This window comes from Pseudomyrmex gracilis, unplaced genomic scaffold, assembly GCF_002006095.1.
Source record: "Pseudomyrmex gracilis isolate BER0280 unplaced genomic scaffold, ASM200609v1 scaffold_247, whole genome shotgun sequence".
In the NCBI taxonomy this organism is placed as follows: Eukaryota; Metazoa; Arthropoda; class Insecta; order Hymenoptera; family Formicidae; genus Pseudomyrmex; species Pseudomyrmex gracilis.
In genome coordinates this window covers 147107-169515 of record NW_018020831.1, presented here as the reverse complement: position 1 = coordinate 169515, position 22409 = coordinate 147107, and the positions used below count along the sequence as shown (strand labels likewise).

At 38.3% G+C, this 22409-nt stretch overlaps 1 protein-coding gene across 1 annotated transcript in view; it reads left to right on the top strand.

Annotated features, from left to right (window-relative positions):
* LOC109859206 (adhesion G protein-coupled receptor E3-like) overlaps positions 1-22409 on the top strand; it is a 69910-nt gene that overhangs the window by 37977 nt on the left and 9524 nt on the right. Inside the window, exons 3-4 of the mRNA XM_020437213.1 lie at positions 837-942; positions 20120-20379. Of these exons, the coding sequence (XP_020292802.1) occupies positions 837-942; positions 20120-20379 (366 nt within the window). The remainder of the gene's footprint in view (positions 1-836; positions 943-20119; positions 20380-22409) is intronic.

Below are 22409 nucleotides of genomic sequence, written 5' to 3'. Positions count from 1 at the left end.
GTCTTATTAATCGCATTTTTCCGCAATAGTTTGTTCTTTGATCCGGCTCAACGTCGAGGTCGAGGAAAAGACGAAACTCTTGCGTTTGTAACTTTTCTCTATCTCGCGTTTCTTTGTCTTTCTTGGGACGCGAGGGATGGCTCCGGCCATCTGCCGGCTGGAAGTCGTTTGGCGAACGATTTATGAATTATTCACGGAACGAGAGAGCGACCAGGGATTATTCACGGGGTACGACTGCACGAACAGTTTGCGACACTTAATTATAAGCAGCAGAAAGCGGAGCAGATTCATAATTCAAGAGCATCTTCGATCCTTCGCGCGACTCGCTTACGCTTCGTGTAGCGCTGGTAAATAAAGGCGGCGATATCCTTCAACTTCTGTTTTAATTAAAAAGGAATTCCTGACACTCTCTCACAGAAGAGATGAATATGAAAAAAAGACTGAATTTAATATCATTAAATTCAAACGGTGGAAGGACAATATGATTGCTTTCTCTCTCCGTCTCGCTTTCTTTTAATCTCTCTAGACGTTGATTTTATATTTGACATTTTATATTTGATATTACATTTGGAATATTATTGTTGCCATTATAATGTTTTACAATGAATTTATTGATGTAAATTGTGAAAGATAAATTTTAAGAATTAATATTCAATCGCTTAATCTTTTACACAATCTAATTTTTAAGAGAGAATTTTTATATTTAAAATTTTCAGAACGCGTTAAAGCAATTAATAAATTAATCAAAATAAATCTAAAAATAAATTTCAATTCCATATTTTTTGTAACATGAATTTTCTATCAATTATAAATTTTATTGTGTCTGTGTGTTTCAGTCTCTTCTCCGACTTGAGGAGTCTGGCTGGTACAACCTTGATGAATCTTTTGGCAGCCCTGTTCATGGCCCAGTTGCTGTTTATCGTGGGAGCCGGAGGAGTGCAGGTAAGTTTTCACATTTTTCCACGTCCGTTATGAACGAGGGCGTAAAGTTGAAACACTCATCCCAAGCAAGCAATAAAATTCCAAGAAATTTGCTTCTTTTATTGAATTTTCGACGATTATAGTAAAAACAATTTGAAAAATTTTATGTCAAAAAAAGATTTTCTATTTAAAATTATTCGCAGAATTCCACGGAGAAATGTTTATATTTCTCTTCGTCATTCTTGTATAAGAAACGCGAGAACTGTTTCGAATCCGCTAAGTTGCGGAATTCCGGTGGCTGCTCTCGATTGTTTCACCGCCAGAGAGAAATTCCGCTTTTCGTCTTTACTCAGCAGCTTCGAAAGACTGCGAAGAGCTTCTGTCGGGACTTTTCCTGTCAGACACTCCACACTTAAATCCTTCTTAATTAAGCCATGGGATTTACAAGCTCGTGGCAAAAAAATCCAGAATTTTTTTCTTTTTCGATTTTTTTTTTTTTTTCAAATCTCTTACCGGAAACATTTGAAAAGCGATGTCGGTCGTCTCGATGTCTCCCGAAGATGTCCGACATTGTCGCTTGAATTCTCCAAGACGAACATTCGTTGTTGACAAAACCAGGAAAGACATTTTCGCGATTATATCGCGAACGATAGTAGCGGTAGTAGAAAAGTTGCTCGAAGAGACGAAAGAAAGTACCGTTTGAAAAGTCAAAGCGGAAATTAGCAGCACTCGCGTTTCTAAAGTTTTAATTGCGTGTCGGTGATGTTGGCGCTTTTTAAAGTGGCCACCACCTGCGCGACGCAAGATACGCGCTGAAAAATATTTCTCGTTTATTTTCACGAGTTTTTGGACATCATCTTTTGCGCAACATCGTTCGTTTGTTTTATTATTTTTCCGTTACGTATCGCGCAATAAAGTTTTTCTCAAAGACAGCCGTTATCCCTCTCTCCCCCGCGACTTTTAGCAACTACACTGCGGAAGAGGTGAAGTTTAATTATGTCGCAACGCGCGCGTAAAAAGAAGAAATGACAGAGCACCACGTGCGAGTTGCCGGATGAAAACAGGACATGGATTATTCACGGGAGGAGAAGAAAGTAAATTTTGTTGGAAAAATCTTCCGACGAAAATGAAAAGCGTGTTTATACTCTGTGTATATCAAAGAAAATCTTTCCGTAAATCCAGCAAAGAAACGAACTTGCGTTTGCGCGTCTTTAAATGCAAGATATGTCACAGTGATGCTTTTTTTTGTTATCGTCGTAATTAGAGACAGAAAAAGTCCACGGAATTAACGAGATTTTTTTTTGTTTACACAAACGTTATTCGTCAAGACAGCTGCAATTTTCAATCGTAAATTACCGCAGCAGAGATGTAAACACAAATATATATATGTACAAATTATGTAAAGCAAATATATACATATATAAATGTAATATTAAAAAATAAATATATATCAAAGTAAACGTTTTTATTACATGGCACAAAAAAATCTCAATTTATCTTCGCGTGCGTTCAATAATTTTCAATCTATTTATGACTGTCGATATTTTATCAATAACTAAAAAAAAAAGAAACGAGTGGTACGATCCATCAGAATCATAGAAAAGCGACAGCGGTCCTCGCGAAAGATATAACTTAACATTACATTATTCGTCCCTGACAAGATAAGATATTAATATCGACGTTTTCTGTCAACGGAGCACAGACGCGCGCGATAATCATAGAACGATGAGTTTATTAGAAACGTAGAAATCTCCTCGTCGTCATAACGCGTGACGGAGATAAATCTATGTCGGTCGCAATCTCGTAGCTGTCACAAAGTAATTTGACCTTATTGTTAGTCGACTCCGGTATTTTTCCCTGCGTAGCAGAGAGAGAAAAAGGAGAAAAATAAATTCAAACTGTGCGAAACCTTCTCGTTGTCGCGTGTGTATTTTCTTACTCCCGATGTCTGACAACGCTTCAACACACGGCGCTTACTTTCGTGGATATCGAAAAAGTTGAGCGCGAAAGAGCAGCCGAAAGCCACTGCTATTAAAAAAACATAATAATAATAATTTTTATTAAATGCAATATTGTTTACCATAAACGATGTAATTTTTATCTGTCCATTTATTTCTATAATATCATTGCAAAAATATATTATCAGATGATTTTATGCGCCACTCTGCAGCAACCTTTACACATCCATATTGCGTTTATGCACATTTTGTACGAGCATATGTTCCCACGGCGCTTCCGGTTCCGGCCACCAGTAGAGCAGCAGCAGTGCATTTCGCGCGCGCTCCTCGTAACCCAAATATATCGCAGTCCTGCATTAAATCAGACGCGTTTACGAGCTTATGTATAGCAGTCGGGAATGTTGGGATAGGCAAGATAAGGTCCGATGGAAATAAAACGTACAAAATGAACGATATATCAACGCGTTCAAATAATCACTCGGATATACGCCATTTGTTTTTCTTAAACGTGTCAAATGTATCCGAGTGATTATTTGGACGCGTTGATATCGTTCATTTTCGCTTACGTTTTATTTTCATTGGATCTTCGTGAAATATCACGAAGAATTTCCATAATTTTTCAGAGTAAAAAAATAGTTTTTGCCTCCTCCCTATCTTTTTGTTTAAAAATATTTTTTGACATTTTAATATTATATATTTAATATTATATATAAACATTACATGTAACAGGTATACACGTGATAATGATTCTGTGATTTTCGAGAGAAAAAGATTTCATATATAATGAGCCGTGGCTTCGTTTAAATTTTTTTCGTGAAATTTCAACGAAAAAAATCGGATATTTCACAGAAACGAGAAATGCGCACAATAATGAGATTGAAACTAGATTTTCGCGAAGTTTTTGACATTGTAAGACGCGATAACTTATATAATTGCAAAAAGTGCGGAAAATTCTCTCGGAATCTACAAGTCGACTCGAAAGTTTTGGTCGCGGAATTTTGTTTCAGGGAGAGACACGATTTATGAGCGTAGCGTAAATCACGACCAACGGTCCGGGATGCATCGCTGGTCCATAGTCCTGATTTGTTCTGCGGGTTCTACAGAGTAAAGTGATTCTCGTGACGGATCTTCCGATTTATGGGATAATTCCCCGGAGATTCGTCCCAAGATAATTAACATAAAAGAGAAACTGAGAGAGAGAGAGAGAGAGAGAGAGAGAGAGAGAGAGAGAGAGAGAGAGAGAGAGAGAGAGAGTTAGGGAGAAATTCGACCTGAAATTCGATCGTCATATGAAATATGCCGAAAACCTATGTGTGTGCGAGAACCTTGGCGCTGGTTCTGTGCACGACACATGGAAATAGAAGTGGAAATACAATCGCTGTACACTGACAGACTGGGAAATTCGCATTCTGTCGAGCAACTCTCTCGTGGATCGCATTTCCCAGGAGAGATCGTGCTATTACTCGTTCGAATTTGGCTCGAATACTTGGGGTAACTCACGCTATCGCATATCCCGGATCTTTCCGATTCGCTGTCGATTACGAGAGTATAACTTTGCGATGAAGGATATACTTCTAGGAGAAAAAAGACAATTTTATATATACTCCGCGAAAATACGTGAAAACGTTCGTTCTCGTTTTTTTTTTAGTTGGGACGCTTTTTCAGGTGGACGAAGATTGCTATTTATTTCAGAAATTACAATAAATGACTAATGAAACAAATTTGTTAGACGCGAACTAGAAACGCAGAGATTCGTCGTATATATTACTGTCCACAAATAACATTGTGATCGCATTATTCGATTAACTTTCCTCGAAGGACAAGTTTTTTTGTCTCTCGAGCTTTTACGTGGCAACTCGGGGATGAAGTTTCACAATCAGCCAAGATTGTTTTTCTCTCTCCCTCTCTCTCTCTCTCTCTCTTTCTCTCTCATGCGAAAAGTGAACGCGTGGGTTTTGTACCGCTGATCTTGTACAAAGTCGAGAGTCAGATTCACTGAGTGGGTATTAATTAAGCACGAAAATGGCACGACGGCGGCAGCTTACGATAATGGAGCGCGAAGATCAAGTTGCTTCTTCCGGCGCCAGAACAAAACAAAATTGTCGAACAGGAACGAGAATCCAATCAATGAAGCAAGTCCTTCCACGTTTGTCTTCTCTCGCTCTCGTCCTTCTCCGCGAATTAAAGCCGCGACCTGAATGTAACTTCCGTCCTAACGTTTTCCCTCGTGCGCTCCTTCCTCTCCTCCTCCTCGATCTCAGATAATGGTCCGCAAAGATTGTAGAGGTCTGAGGCATAATTTATGAGAACGTAAGTTTTCTCTAAACGACGAACACGTTCTCCGTATGATTCTTTTAACCCCATTAAATACCATTACCCCATTTTTCAGTACGGCGGATATATGTTTGGAGTTTACTGAAATCCTATAGTCACCGTCGAAGAGAAATACCGGGAGTGTTTTTTCGCGCAAAAAAAATCAAACGAATTGCGCTCGCGATCATAAAAAAACAACAAATATAAAAACAAACTTTATATAACTAGAGTACAAACACGCACTTTTGTCGAGCAAATTTTTAACGATTTCGTCAGAATTCAATTTTACTTAACGCGGAAAGTGATTTCTTTGACGTTTAATTTTTCACAATAAAAACAAACTCGTATTTTTAGCGGCGTCATTTGCAACTGTTTTATTATTGTTGTACACGTTTCCGATCCGGAGACAAAGCGTTGTTGCATTGTTGCATTATACGAGCATTTTCTCGCAGCGCGATGCAACGGTGTCGAGGAGAGACGTGAAACACGATGGTGGTGGTGCCTCGTTTTCCCCACACTCCGGTTTTATCGATTACGCCGGGCTTTGTTGCCAGGGATTTTTTAACAATAAGGGTCTTGTCGGCGCGTCTGCGATTCAACGATTAGCCGACCGTGACATACATGTCGCGGCGTGTGCGAAAAATCACGAGAGGATCGGACCTGATGCTGTGAAAACCACCACGTGGCGTGGTGGTTTTTCACGTGATGGGCGTTTTTTTAAGGGGCGAGCGCTTGTAGTTTTACTACACGCGGATAAATGAAATATCCACGATCCTCTTATCAGATATGTGTCAAGTGAATGTATCCGGTGATGTTCTCGCGACGCGAAGTAATTCAAACTGAAGTGGCCGCGCGCGAAAAATCTTTTCGATTAAACCTGTCACGTTATAAATGGAAATTTTGTAAAACGTATGCAGAGAGAGATATATTACTTTTTCACTATATTGTGTATATTATTATTTTTATAAAACATTATTATTGTTTTTTATTTTTTCATATTAACTTTTTAATTTCAAATTGAGAAATTAATGTTTATATTTGTGTCTTTTCCATTATGTATTTTATAGAGAGAGAACATGGCATTTTCATGAATGTACGCGACTCCCGACCGCGTTGTTTTGCCTTTCATCATTTATATCGCTTTATTTCGCAAATTGTTCTGTTTTGGAATCATCCACATTGGAAAACGCATGTCATGTACCATATATTCTCATTTTACAAAACAAAAAAAAAGCCACAATATACACAGTAAAAACACGATATACACAATAGTTGCGGAAAATGTTTTAGAGAAACTGTCAATAGCGAGCAAGCGTTCGAAAGCGGATATTCGCGGATAATGTCTGTCGCGCATTTGCAATTGACGCGTGGTGTAAATAAAATTCCTATCTCTGTGTGTGCGTTTCGCGTTGCACACAAGCGAAAACCGAAATTTCGAAACCGCTGATTGTTCGATGACAGGTGTTCAGAGACTGCGTCGAGTCCGCATTCGTCGCATTTTCACGTTTTTTTTTCGCGTATTTTCTCGGAGAATTTGGCCTGACTGAATCGCAAAATCTCCGCATTGCGGAGTGATGCACGTCAGTGACTTCGCGAATTAATGTTACAAGCGTGTGTTTAAGCCGCTTCCTCTTCGGTGTCTCATTACTTTGAAGTATCCTAGCACTATCGACGTTATCGAAACAAACAAGTTTCGACCGCTAAGAAGTCTCGTACACTTGTCCCGTACACTTGCTCTGTATTTCACTTTGATAAAGAATTTACAAATAATATAATTATACAGATGATATAAAAAATTATTGCAATTATATTAAAATTGTTTAAACTTGATTAATGAACAGAAAAGATAACACGAGATAAAACGCGATCTGATTTAAAATATGAGGTTTGATTTATCTCGATGGAGGCATTAGAATTGTTTTGGCTTTTAAATAATATAATAGATTCCGCGTACAACGCGTATGTCTGAGGAAATAAACCTTATTCCGACATTCGATATTCGTATCACGTATGTTGGATTTGTTACTTGCCGAGTAAACGCACGGCCATTTCTTCAAACAGCTTTCCTTGAAAACGCGGTAGAAAAATACATAAGAAAATATTCCATTTCTCGCTTTTTCTCGTATCGCGCAAGATTCGCTCATGTTAATATTCCATGTATCGACATACACATTTTCGTTTCGCATGCGCGAAATATACATATTATCTGAGACATTACCGAAATAGCTGAGATACATATTGATGACGAGGGAAATAATAAGACTATGTGCGCGCAAAGTGCGCGGAGGCGAAATTCAATTTCCTTCGAAGAAAAAACTCAATTTCAAATTAAAATCCACCTTTGAGGTGGAGCTCCACGTGCAACGTGTTACATCCTGTAGATGGTGATTGCACGCTCTCTTGTGTGTGTGTGTGTGTGTGTGTGAGCACCTACCTACCGTACATTACCGGAGTGCGCAGCGGCTTCTTGCTTCGTTTCATCGTAACGACCGCTTTTATGGCGACTTACATTCTCGCGCTGTGACATCTCGCTAAGGACTAGGGCGGGTTCGCGACGTTTCGCTCGTCTTCATCGAGAGACCGTTCTTTTGCTTCTCCTTTCTTTATTACACCATATTCAGCGGTCGACGTTGATGATGCACCTCGAGTGCCGGCGTCACAAAAGCGTTCGTCATCCCTCTCACTTTGTTTTTTCTTTTTACGTCGTGTGGTTTTACCACGTCGGTAGTTCTTGCACAATTTTTCGCGCAAATATATAGCGTGTAATACGCTTTAAAATTTCACCATCGTACTTTGCAAAGTTTTGTTATATTGTGATCCACACGCGTTATTATTCGTGTATTTCAAAATGTTAAATACGTGCGTTTGATACGGCGATACATTATTTTGTGAGTCGCAGCGGTCAAAAAGAAACGACTGCATAGATAATAAAACCGGGACACGAACTGTATTGCACAGTACGCATTTTATAAATATTTACTTAGTATCGGTTAACAGCTTGTCCCAATTTTGCATTCTGGGATTTGTTTGCGTCATCGCAATAAATATTTATTCGCGCGAGTAAAACAAAAATAGAGATTACCAGCGCGTACAGAGGCGCGTCAAAATGTTCATTTCTATTGAAATCTCGTTCTGTTTGGAATATTTCATGATCGTCAAAACGTCGACGCAAAAAATTCATTCCCGATCAGATATTGTGCGGCGTGCACGCGCAATTTTCCGCGCGGCGCTCGTTCGTGTCGCGAAGAGACACAACGCGACGCATTGTAAAAGCTTTTAACACGTTTTACAAAGCGGAGTGTTCTCCGAGGATATTCGGTTTGTCATAGACAACATGCGAGAAAATAAGAGAGCGCAGTGCGTTCGATTGATTGTAAAAGAAAAATCTTTGTTTATAAGAAAAATATTTGAAAACAAAAATATTTGAAAATTGTCAGAATTGTTTCAAATATCTTCCCGGAAAATTCAAATCTGTGTAATTTAAAAATGGTAGCGTCTATTTGCGGAACACCCGGTATATTGGCTTTCCGTTTATTGCTTCTTATGTAAATAACAAAGAAGCGACACGCGCTACTTTACCGTTTCTTGAGAGAGCGCGCGCCCTGCGTCACAGGGGAGAAAGAGGAGATACGAACGCCCTGCGCGGAGTCGCGCAGTCAAGTCGACGGCCTTTATCGAGGACAATTACAGTTTTTTAACCACATCTCGTCGCGCCGATGATTCCGTGCGGATACACGTGCTCGAACGGAAATTAATCGATAGACGAGGATAAGAGAGGGCTTATGTATATATTCGCTTTTACACACTCGTCGCCTCCGTCGCATCGTTTAGGTTCTCGTTCGCAGACGGCCCTTTAATTAGCGAGAAACCTCACAGTCAGGTGTGGATATTTTTACGGCCGCAAATCAATTTATTCTCGTACGGAGGTATTATCGGTAACTGTGCCACGCCATAAATCGTGCCGCGCTTTAAGCTCCGTCTGGTCATTCTATCTTCTTGTGTAACGCGCCGAGGGATTTCGGTTCGAAAGCACTTTGTTCGACTTTCGATTCGTTCACAATTTATGTCCGTTACTCGTCTATATATATTTCAATATGCAGTTCGAAGATAGATAAGAAATTTACTATTTTTCTATAAGAAAAAGAAAACCATGATTATTCTTTTTTTTAGGTCGGAGAAGTTGAGAACTAATGTTAACGTCGATACCGGATTTTCGGGAGAGCGAACGTCAGAGCTTTGTTCCGAACATGTTCGGGGGAAGCGCACATTGCGGATATGACGACGGCAGCCGAGCCGATAATGCAGATTAATTGATACGTCGTGCGGTTCTCGCGGAGTCGACCAGCGCGCGAGAGAGCTGCTTTTAACGGGCGGGCTAATTGCTTCATTAGAAGAAGCTCATTACACATTTCCCTCTTCTCTCTCTCTCTCTCTCTCTCTCTCTCTCTCTCTCTCTCTCTCTCTCGTTTCTGCGTTTCCGCAAAATGTAATTGTTTTCTTCTGTTATTGTTTATTTCCGCCGGTCGTAAAATTGAATGCAATTTTCTAATTCAAGGATATAGTTTTAATTTACTTTATGCGGAAATAGTAGATTTTTTGTAAGTTCGAAACATTTTTGATATTATTCGTAAATGTTATAGAGTTGATCTGACAATCCACGTGCACCATAAAACTAAACTAAACAGAGATGTTTATTAAAAACGCGCTCAGATTTTTGAGAATAATTGATTTGAAAGATAGAACTTCTCTCTCTCTTTCTCTCTCTCTTCTTCATTCTCTTTCTTTCTCTCTCTCTCTTTGATTGTGTGTATCAGGGCAGCGCCGGTTTTCTTCTCTCTTTTTTCCCTCCTCTTTCTTTACGACATGACAGTTGTGTGGTGTGTGACATGGCTTTATTGACTTGGTTATCCGCTAATACGGGCGCATCTGGCAGAACTGTGAGCGGAACCTCTTTTTTTTCGCAAAATAGGTCACGCGTTTCTCTCTCCGCGTATGCGTTTTTCATTATCCCCATGGAATATTCATATTTTCCGCACCACGCCGGTTGTTCCTTCCGTATATTTATTCCGCTCGGGGCTTTATATTTGCGAACGTTTCCCACAGATATATATATAAGCAAACAATTTTTTTGCAATGCATTTCTATTTTTGTGTCTTTTCCGTATTTTCCCAATCGATTACCCGGCTTTTTATAGCACGACTTTGACCGTTATATCAGAATTTCAGCGGGTTGTTGACTAAGAATTTATATGCAACAGAATCATTAGACAAAGGTTTTATTATTCATTGAAACGCTCACACGCAATTGAAATTTCACGTGCGTGTAAAAGTTTATTACAAACTCGTTGTGTTAGTTTGTAGAAAAGATGATGTTTTATTTATAAAAAGAATCAAGCTTCTTTCACACAGGAGTTCGTTTTTTTTTTCTTACAATTTTAATACATAAAGAGCTTTTATGCAAAACAATTTTTTTTAATAAAAAATTTTGTGTAAGATGAGACTCATTATGCAGATTAAGCATTTTCTTTTTTGAGAAACACAGGCGCTTTCTCTCTCTGTTTTTTCGGAAGGCAATAAATTCTCATTTTCCACCGTTGAAGAAGTTCTCGTATTTTTTGACAGTTTTAAAATCCGTTTCTCTTTGTTTCTTCTCTTTGTTTTTTTCCGAAAAAGCATCATCGTGCGTTTTGATTTTACTTCGAGCCGAACATAACGAGCGTCATTTGCTTTGAGTAAAGAAGCGAAATTAGGTGCTGGACCGGTAATCAAGCTTGGCAGAGAGGGAGAGAGAGAGAGAGAAGCGAAGGCGATACGTTCCCGTCCAGGAGAGTGTGTTTTACCGAGACTTCTTGCCACGTACAAGAAGCTCGTCTCTCCGCAGCGAGTCGAGTAACTCCCGTCAAATAATTCTCATCTCCCGGCGGTATAATGAATCACGACGTGAACTCGCATCGTAATCCCGAGGATCGAAAAATTATGTATAGACAATCGAGGTGAGGGGAAAAAAACGTTTCGGAGACCTCATCCATCTCTGTAGCGCGCAACGCGTCGTTGATGCGATTTTTATTCGCGTATACATCATAATTATAAACGTCGCGTTGACGTTTCTTCATTTTTGTATTTTTTTTTGCAAATCGAACAATTAACGACGGTAGAAACGTGTTCAAGAGCTTGGAACGAGAAATTTAATCGTGAAGTGGAAAAATTGTTAAAAGAAAAGAAATATTTTTCCAGAAAAATTTCCGCAGATAATATTTCTTTTCGCTTAAAAAATAATTCTTTCCTCTTAATTAAGGCAAGTAGCTGCAATTAATTTTTCTCTGCGCGAAAGAGGAGCTAACGCGTGCGTTGTAGTTTTAATCAAGCTTGTTACATCATCCGAAAGGAGAATTCACGCGCTCTCTTCCCGGGAGGATTTTATCCCGGGACGCGGGAGAATAATGTTATAACACGAAGAATTGAATTTTTGGTCGCTTATTATTTGAAAACAGACTCGGGATGACATGTGACCTGGTTAGATCCTCCGACGAATCCGCGTACGATATATTCAGAGGAGAAAGAAATCCTCTTCTCTTGTTACCTGACATCTCTTGAGCGATTATGATAATTTCCATTTAGCAAATGGTGTGAATAAACATCGGCGAGAAAAGTTTCAAACAGAACAGACGGTACAATTAGCGACTCTTCGGAGGCGTAACGAAAAATGTTCTCTGCGTACGAAAATAGTTGCGTGGAGAAGCAAAAAAGATGTGCCTGGAGAGAATCGCGCGCGTACATAAGTTATACATAAAAAAAACACCGTATATATAAATACATAATAAATTTTTTATTGCAAAAACAAGACCGCGCAACGCAACGCTATCTTCTCGTGACATGAGAAACTCGCTACGTTTTACAGCCTCTTGCGCGCGAGCAAAAAAAGGAGAAGGGAAGGGAGATAAAATTAAGAAAGATAAATTTTGCGGCTTCTTTGCTGCGTGGAACACAAAAGAGAGCGATCTTCGCGTTCGTAAAAGAACAAGAAATAAACACTCTCGCGTGTTCTCCTAATAGGTTTCGGATGACGAGAAGATACATGTGTAAAATGGAAATGAGAGGCTAAGAGCCTTATAGAAAGCAAATGGCGAACTTTCGATATTAGTTACGGCATAATCCTCGGCGAAAAGAACCGAGATCGATTCGCGTATATTCAGCAAAAGCGTATCTCGTCTCGAGATTGAGACCGATGAAAAGTCGTCGTGCGGATAAGATAGTTCTTATTCGCGTTTCACTTGTGAGCATTTGAAATTGAAGATTTACGGATAGTAATTTATTTCCTTGTCGAGAATCGTGAGCTAGACAGTATTTTCAGCGGTGTTAACGCGAGAAACGGAATCCTTTTAAAATTCTAAATCATTTTAAAACTGTTAATCTTTTTCCTTGTCACTTTTTCTCGTATTCTTAGAATTTCTTCAAGTTCCGTGTCATCTCGTATAAACCTTTTTCTTAATTGCAGATAAATAAATTTTAACAAGTAAGATAATAATTATATGACGGTAATTAGTAAAAATTACGCTTTAATTTTGTATCGCGAAATTTTCTTTAACATTAATTTAATTAATATTAAAATGAGCTCCGAGAAAAATCTAAATTTTAAAAATTAAAATCAAAAGAAACTTAAGGAGCTAAAAACACAGTTGTACGCATGTAAAATTCAAAGGTGAAAAAGTTTACGTCAAATTCGAAACGTTTTGATCTGTATAATTTTAGATCATCATCAGCCGAGCTGAAACATACATACTGTGTCTAACTGTTACATGATAAATACATACAGAAAGTAAAAACATACATAAACTGCCAGTGAAACAGTATAAGAATTGAATTTCATAAATCTTAGATAATTTGTTGATGCGATCTGTAGCTTAGTTGGGGTCCATGTGAGACTCAGTAGCGGAAGGTGAAGCAAAACGGGGAGCGGGGCAAGACGGGGTAGCCTCTGTATCACATGATCGAAACGCACCAATCACAATCGAGCATATACGTTAGATGTGTCGCCACTGTCGCTAACAGTGATAAGCGAGCGTGATATGTGGCTGTGTAATAAAGTTACATGCAATTTGTTATTTTTGACGATTTTCTTAACGACGATTATTTTCAAACATTCTTTCACCTGTGACATTGGTATTAAAATATTTAAGTTCTTTTGTTCATATGTGTGCTTCTAAGACAGAAGTTAGCAGGCTAAAAGATAAGAATGATATTTTATATTTTTATAAACAGTGTTTAAGAAATTTGTTGGATATTTTACGGTATGACCCACCCAAAGTTCAGGAGTGACACTGCACATAATGATAGACTATTACATAAGAAACATGTATGTCAAGTTTGGATTGCGGCATATTGAATATACTGGAGATATGAGGAGCGAAATCATGTTTAAAAAAATAGTTTTTCACGATTATCTCTGAAATTACTCACATTATAGAAAAAGTTTTCAAACAAAAAATGTAGGAAATTAAATTTTTCACAAAAAAGCTTATAATCTTCAATTATATAACTTCAATCGTTTTTATGATAGAACGCTGAGAGCAAATACTGAGAGTTTTTCACGATCATCTCCGCAATTAATCACATTATGAAAAAAGTTTTTAAACCAGAAATATAGGAAATTAACTTTTCTACGAAAAAGGTTATAACCTTCATTCACGTAACTTCAACCGTTTTCATGGTAGAACGCTGAGAACGAGGTAAAGTTGTACATTAGCTACTCTGTTTTCTTTGATCTTTGTGGAACTTGGTAGTTTTACGTATATAAATGAGCAATTTCGTGAATGGCGTTAGCATCCACAGATGACACTAGTATCCACAGACGACGCTAATATCTACAGATGGCGCTAGTATCCATAGATGGCGGTAATGTGCACATAAACCCCTAAAAGGGGTTTTAGTGAGTATACCTCGCCAGGGTGAGCTCTGGCCGGGGGAAGTCCCACACTATCTTATCTCACCTCGGTAGGGTGGGGTGTGCGTAATGCATTTCCCCTGGGTTAAAAACAAAAAACAAAAAGGTTGGCACCGTGGGGGTTTTAGTGAGTGCAAGTCCCACATATTCTCGACCTTTTTCCAAGGGTCGGGGAATGCGTAGGCATTTCCCCCATGTAAAAAAAAATATAGTGTAAAAAAACAAAGTATTTTTATGTTCGTGTTGTAAGTGTGTAGGCAGGAGGGCTGCGCCCCCTCCCACAAGGGGAGGGGCTTTGCTCTCTCTTTGCGCCCCCCAGATAATCGTGAAAAATACGTAAAGATACTAAGTTCCACAAAAATTAAAGAAGACAGAGTAGCTAATGTGCTTTACCTCGTTCTCAGCGTTCTACCATGAAAACGGTTGAAGTTACGTGAATGAAGGTTATAATCTTTTTTGTGGAAAATTTAATTTCCTATATTTTTTGTTTGAAAACTTTTTTCATAATGTGATTAATTGCGGAGATGATCGTGAAAAACTCTTTTTTTAAACATAATTTCGCTCCTCATATCTCCAGTATATTCAATATGCCGCAATCCAAACTTGACATACATATTTCTTATGTAATAGTCTATCATTATGTGCAGTGTCACTCCTGAACTTTGGGTGGGTCATACCGTAATACAGCCAATTTGTTGATATGATTTTAGCGAGACAAGAAGAGACAAGATGGGGGTAACGCGCATTTTTATTATCCCATCTTGTCCCACATAGACGTATTAAATAAAAATCTAAGTTTTCCATTGTTCCAGGATGGTAAAAAACTACAAACGAAAGACGGACCGGGGAAATTGGTCCTAAGAAACAAAAAAAAAAATGCAAAACGTGATTACTGCTGTTTTAGAAAATAAGATGGGTTATTATCGAAATGAGCTCATTGCTCGTGTGCAAATATAGAAGACGATGATGATGAAATTATATATGTGTGCTTTCGTTGTCAACCCAGTAAATAATGAATTTTATATCATTTGTTAATAGATATCTCATCTTGTCCACGGGGGTGCCCCGTTTTACCCCATCCGTGGAGCAAGATGGAGAGAAAAAAACTTTTCTGAATTATTAATTTTTTAGTATGAAAAACTTTAAAGAAATGGTGTAGTTATAGTTTAATCGAAAGACTGATTATTAAAGAATAATTAAGAAGTAAGATTGTTTTGTTGATTATGAAAATTTGTGTTTTATCTATCATTAAACCTATCGCGTTTTGCCCCACCTTCCCCTATGAGTTATATTATCATGTTAAATATAATTTACATCTTTTCTTGCTCGTAATTGATCTTTTCTAATTTTATTAGACAATTCGTATTAACTTACATTAATTAAAAATACGATTATTAATTTAATTAGCAATAAGGCTTTTACAGTCATTCGCAAAAATAAGTGGAATTTTAATGACAAAGTTGACTCCAATTGACTTCTACTATATAATACATGCACAAAACGTAACTATAGACATGCGGTGTGTATGCATTAGAATAACTGTCGTTAAGATGATAAGTGATTTTCTTTGAAAGAGCGTGGCTCGTGAAATCGATCTCTGATGACGATGAGATCAAATCTTGTCACTCGATATTCTACGTGGCTGTTAGACACGAGGATAATCTGAAGCTTTGCCATGCGTCACGTATTGAAAAGCGACCAAGGCAGATGCTTTTGAGCTTCCAGCTTTTATCGCCGTGTCTGCGGTAGCTTCAAATAATTTACGCTTCTTTAAAAGACTTCTTTCGCAGCTTGATGCTCTTCCAGTGCTCTCTCTTTCTCTCTCTCTCTCTCTCTCTCTCTCTCTCTCTCTCTCTCTCTCTCTCTCTCTCTTTCTTTCTCTCTGTCTGTCTGTCTGTTCGAACTATATTTCAATCGGTAACTTTTAATAGAAATAGACTCCAGATTATTTTCTTATTTTGACGTTTGTAATACGCGCACGACAAAATTGTTTTTGTTTTTTAATAAACGTACAAACGGGATTGCGAATTATATGAAAAAGTGAAACAATATGGTTTTGTATTCTTTTGCCAAATTATGGATCTTTTAAAACTACAAAATAGGTATGTAAAATTCAATTTTCCAAGGAAGTATGAAAATTTTGAAGGAAAATATTTTCCAATATTATTCTATTTATACGTGGAATTTGACTTTAGAAGTTTTAATTAAAGAGATAATTGAAAACTTGCACCAAATAAGGTGAACTCTCTCGGAGGTATTTGCTTGTAAGTACACAAAGTATTGAAATCTAGAAGAAACTAAATACCATGCGTTGTATACATTTATAAAAAAAAATCTTTTCGAAGAAGATCGAATTTGTACGATACGCGTTCTTCGTGATAATATGCGTCGAATTGAATAGGTGATTTTAACTCTTCTCGAAATTTCGAAGTTATTTTCTTTGTTGTTAGCTTTATCACCGCGAAATCGTCCGCTGCGTTCTTCCCCTCCTCTTCTCCTAAAAAAAACGACTCCTCTGCGAGGCTGCGCGCGAACTTGATTTGACGAAGCAGCGGACTGTGTGTGACGCTGATCCGGGGTCCGACTGAAACTAGGTTTCTTCACTTCGTTGCGATAACTGGAATCTGACGTGCGCGTGTGTGTGCGCGCGCGTTTCCCTCAACATTTCGAGTATTATTTCCGTCAACAGTTCCGACGATCTCGTAGCTGCAATCGTGTGCGCAATGACAAGGGAGTCTCTCTCGCGTCGAGGTAGTTCATAACAATAACATAATTCTCGGATGCCGTTTTATTATACGCACGGGAACATTCACGAGATGAATCCCGTCGTATTATCGCGACGCGGTGATTGTTACACCGGGACGAGATTAAATTAAATTAAATTTATATACAGCGAGAAAAACAACGCACGCTCTGTGCGCAAAACTGTGTTTTGTTCCGCGGAGAACTTATGAAATTGTATCGCGGAATAATTTTGAAAGATTGTCGCGCGTTTTTATTGAATTCCGAAGCGAAAATTCGGTCAAATAAAAATGCTATCTCTCGCGACTCGCGAGGGAGACAAACTCGCAAGTTTGCGCGGCGGCGAAAGTTTTGTGCGCCGCCGCGCCGTATAGTCACGTCTTATACAGGGTGATTCAGAACAACCCGTTATCCTTGAAAATACATATTCTTGACTAAATTCTAAGACAACTTTTTATTTGGCAAAATTTTGTCTGAAGCTTACTTTTTGAGTTATTAATAAAAATAGTTGACTTACCACAAGTCGGATGCAAGAGGTAGGCAGGGACGGCGCAACTCACCGTCAGAGACGCGGGCGATTACGTGTGGTGCCTGACGCGATCAGCTGATTGCTACGCATTGTTTCTGTATCTTTTTCTGTCTCTCTCTCTCTCTTTTTTTCTCTTACTTATTTATTTACTCATTCGCAATTTGTATCATTTAATCCGTGCATCACATAAATCACTGTCAATCACGGTGAGTTGTGCCGCCCCTGCCTACCTTTTAAATCCGACTCATGGTACGTCAACTATTTTTATTAGTAACTCAAAAAGTAAGCGTCAGACAAAATTTTGCCAAATAAAAAGTTGTCTTAGAATTTAGTCAAGAATATGTATTTTCAAAGATAACGGGTTGTTCTGAATCACCCTGTATAACAAAATTCTCTGAGAGAATTCTCGAGTGTATCGAAATCGAAAGCAAGTGTGAGAGTACGTGTGTATGAGGGGGGGTGCAACGCTATATATTATTATTACTTCGCCGTAAGGAAACGGTTTCGCAACTCGTTCATTTCTGACTCCCATACTTGAACACAATTGTATATTCGCAGATATATACCGAGAATTAAATTTTAATTAAAATCTTTTTTTTCGAGAGACAATTAGAAGCGAAATCTTCAATCAAGACCATAATTGATTAATCAAAAAATTATAATTTAACAAAATTTGCGTAAAAAGAAGTTAATTATTGAAACATAAAATATTTTGTTGTGTTTTGCAAACTAGATAAGATATGTGTGTCACTTTTATCGCTAGATTGATTTAAATATAAAATCTGTTCTCATAAATATTCATGACTCGTGCGAAGAATTCGAGATGTCACACTGTGTCTACAGTTTACGGCGCGATTTTGAATAGAGTGAAATCGGAACAACGGAACGGGCTTAATGGTGCACAAGAATTGGCGCGCAAAAGGGGGAATCGTTTGAAGACATACGTGTTCGTGTAAAATTTGTCTCTGTGTTACTACTGGTTCTCTCGCACTCCGATGCAATTTCGATGCTCTTTGTATCGCCCGCCGTGAGGCCGCGAATTCCGGACGAGCATTCGCGCGCGCCCTTCAATTTATTTCCGCTTCTGTTTCGATGCGCGGTACAGCGCCACCGGCATCCTCTGTTCGTTTACGAGTTGCAACCGGTATAACATCGACGAAGGGAAGTACCCGGGGCGGGAGCGATAGTATCAGTTACGGGAGATAGAAAGCCAAACCAGCTTCTCTTTTAGCGTCACGTTGCGCGGTGCGGCAAATCGCTCACGTAGTTGATTTATCAAAGGCGAAGGAACGTGCATTTATAACCGAAAGAACCTCTTTTTCTCTGACGCACATTTTATTTCATGACGCAATAAAAGATAGAATTGTATATTGCTACTTGCCACGTAACATTTCGAGGACTTTATCGTTGGATATCGTTGTAGATTTTTATGTTTGTAATTTTCCTTAGGAACAGGAACGTTACACCAAAAAATCAAAATTACGTAACACCGTACGATCATATTTCAATGTTTTTCGCCGACTTTTTAATTTTTCGATAATCGTCGATAATTTGATTTTCTGTTTAATGCAAACAGAATGTTCGGAATTTGGCGGAATAACGATTTAGGTAATTATCGGATATTGAAATCGACCGGCAATAACGTAGCGTTGTGTAACTTTGTGTCGTAGTAGCGATGTTAAACTAATTACACCGGAATACGCGATACATCACGTGAAAATTTATTTCGTTGAATTTCATGGTTGTTGCGGCAAATTATTTCGGTTGTGGAGGCGCACTATGTGTATATCGGGCGATTTTCATACGTAATATTAGTAATATAATATCCGTGCTGTTTATCCGATACAGCAGCAGCACCTGTTCTATAAATTAGCGAATCAACAACACGATTTCTGTTAACTTTGCAGCGTTGATCGATTATTTCGTTGATATTAAGCGAACGAATATCCTGGGAATTTTCGACATGAATAATTTCGCCGGTTATACATCTATGGAATATCTGCGAATCGCAGGTTTAGATTGTTATCGCGAATATTACGCGTGCTCCGCCATTTATCACGAGGTAAATTGACGGTGACGTTATCCACGGTAGAAAATATTGTCGGGCGGTTCCGTTCGCGAGCGCAAAACTCATAGTTCGCTCGTAATTCATCAATCAGAAACAGGAAGAGCGAATATCTTGTTCTTTCCTCCTTTACTCTTTCCGTCGCACTCACTTCGTATTATTTAATGGATGTTTTTTGTTTCTTCATTGACAAAATTTTATTTTTCTTACATGAGATTACCAAGAAAAATTGATTCTGCTATATAAATTGCTTTCTCTGTTTGAAGATATATTTGACTTAGAAATGAAAAAACCCACAAGACAGTTAGTTTCAGATTTCTCAGATTTCCGCTTCTTATTTTTCTCGACTTTTCAACGTTTTACATTTTCTTGTGAAAACTTTCTAAAGTTTAACCTTCTTTTGTATGTAGCTTTGAAGAAATGACACACTTGGCAGAGCATTTAAAAATTCATGAAAACAAAAGAACTTACGGACACACTTGCCTCAGTAAGTGTGTCTCAAAAATATTTAATAAAATAAAATTTGTCCACCGAGATTTCACATGGCACACAGTTTTACATTTTTGTTTTTTAATTTTATATTTTCGAAAATCTTACTGGGCAATTGTGCTGATATTTAAACACTACATTTGTTCGTCGTTTAACTTGCAGGACTCGGAGCTGTGCATCTCTCTCGGTCTAAGCTTGCAGTATCTGCGGGTGTCGGTGGTCTGTTGGTTGGCGGCGATGTGTCATCATCTATACGCGACCGTGGCGTCGCTACCGCGCCGTGACGACCCGCCAACGTACGTGAAGTACAGCCTGTTCGCTTGGGGCGCGCCGCTCATCAGCCTCGCATTGGCGACTTTTCTGCAGAGTCACGAGAGCCACGATTTCTGGAATATCGTCGATCTCATCCCCTTCAATTGCTGGTAAGATCCCCTGACTTGTTGACATTATTAACGAACGTTTAAGCACGGATTTCTTGTTAATCGGAAGACTTTAAATCAAGCGACATGAACACGTTTTAATTCGCTCTTGCTCTTTCTCTCTCTTTCCCTCTTTCTTTCTTCTTTATTTTTTTCATCTCTTTTTTTCTCTACGAAGCGAAGTAATTTGCAGGAATAAATGATGGAGTTTTTGCATCAAGTTTTTTTTGCTTGTATTGTCAGCTACAACTTCCTCGTTATCCTGTCTTTCTAGTCCCCGCGTGTGCATTTATCCGCTTGAAATTTCCTCCCAACACGGCTCATTTGCTCTCCCCTTCCGTTTGCAAAGCCAGAGAACTGGAATTCTTTATACCGCGCTTTATTCTCTTGCGTTCACTTCTTTGTTTGTGTGTTTTTTTTTGTTTTTTGTTTTTTTACACCACGTCAGAAACGAAGTATTGGACTACATTTCCTACATGTTTCGTTCTGAAGTTTTTACTTTGAGTGTCGTTCAAACATTGCAAAGTAAACAGTGAAACACACACATAAATACAATTTTCAAAAGAGAACACGATTCATGTGGAGCATGATAGCGAGGAAAAAAGTTGGCTTTGATGCTTTTACCTGACATTTATTTAGTTCGGTAATAGTTCAATTTCAACCAAGTCTATTCTGTGTATCTTTTGATCGAGTGAAAATCGCTTCCGTGGTTGCGCGAAACTTACTGCGCCGGGAAAATTGCCACCGTTTGTGTCGCGAACGAGCAGTTAATGGACCAAGCGCACAACTCGCTTTCTCTCTCTCTGTATTCCTAATATGTGCATTCCATCGTTCGTGTCGTAACCTACTTTATTCACCAAAGAGGAGAGAGAGATAAAAGGACTGGGAGATAGCAGGTAACGATGACGGAACTCGGTTTCCCCAAACCGCGAAGAATCCTCTGTGAGAGCGCGCGGGCTGAGTTTCTTTTTCCTATACGCTCGAACTCGTCGGGATATTAGACGAGCGGAGAGCGGAAAACATCGCGTTTCACCGGAAATGTTCTCTGAAGGAATTTCGCGTATATACACAGCGCACATTATTTATTTGTTTGTTTCCAGATTCTTCCGTTTCTTGGTGCTTTCCTCTTCAATTCTTTCTTTCTCTTCTCTATCTACCAGCGACAATTTCCGCTGCAAGATGTCGAATCAAATTCTGATTAACAACGGCAAACTGTAATATTGAATTTTTATTTTTGTCGCTAAAAAAAAAATATTACTAAACATTCTATATTAAAAAGCTACATTGAGGAAAATAAGAAATTGTCTCACATTTTTCTCTATAAGCTTATAATAAGACGATTTTCAAAACATTACATTTATTTTTTTAATTTTTATTATACATAATTTTATTAATTTACATGTCGATTTTATAATTTGTATGATTTTTTTATTTCTACGCTCATAAAATAAATGTTGGTAAATTATTTGCACGAAGTTTTATAGGTTTTATATATATATCTACGCACTTCTATGTTGTTGTAACCCGAGTCGAAATTTAGCATCTACAGTGAACCTCAATTTTTGAAAAAAGGAAATTTCGGACGTATATAGCAGCGTCAAAGTAGGATCTACTTTCTCTCTTACTCCTACATAAAAAAAGAGGAATTGAGGTTTAATGTAGACGCTAAATTTCGACTCGGGAAGTATCGTGTCGATTCTATTTAAATTGTGTGTAGAAGAATCTCTTTGCAAAAATTTCAATTCGAAGAACGAAATACACAAACATTCGCGTTGCGGAGTCTCCTTTTATCTTTATTTCTGTCTCGTTTGGTTGAATATCAGACGCAATCGAGAAGAATAAACGACAAAAAGTATTTCTTGCGATATGTATATACATATATACAGGGTCCGCCACTTAAATCCGGACAAAAATTTTTTTCTCGAAAAAGTTGTTTATTACAGAAAATATGAAAAAACATTAATAGACTGCTTTATAGCTGGGTTAAGGGATCTTTTCTGAGACATTTTACTCAATGTATCCGCCCTGCGCCT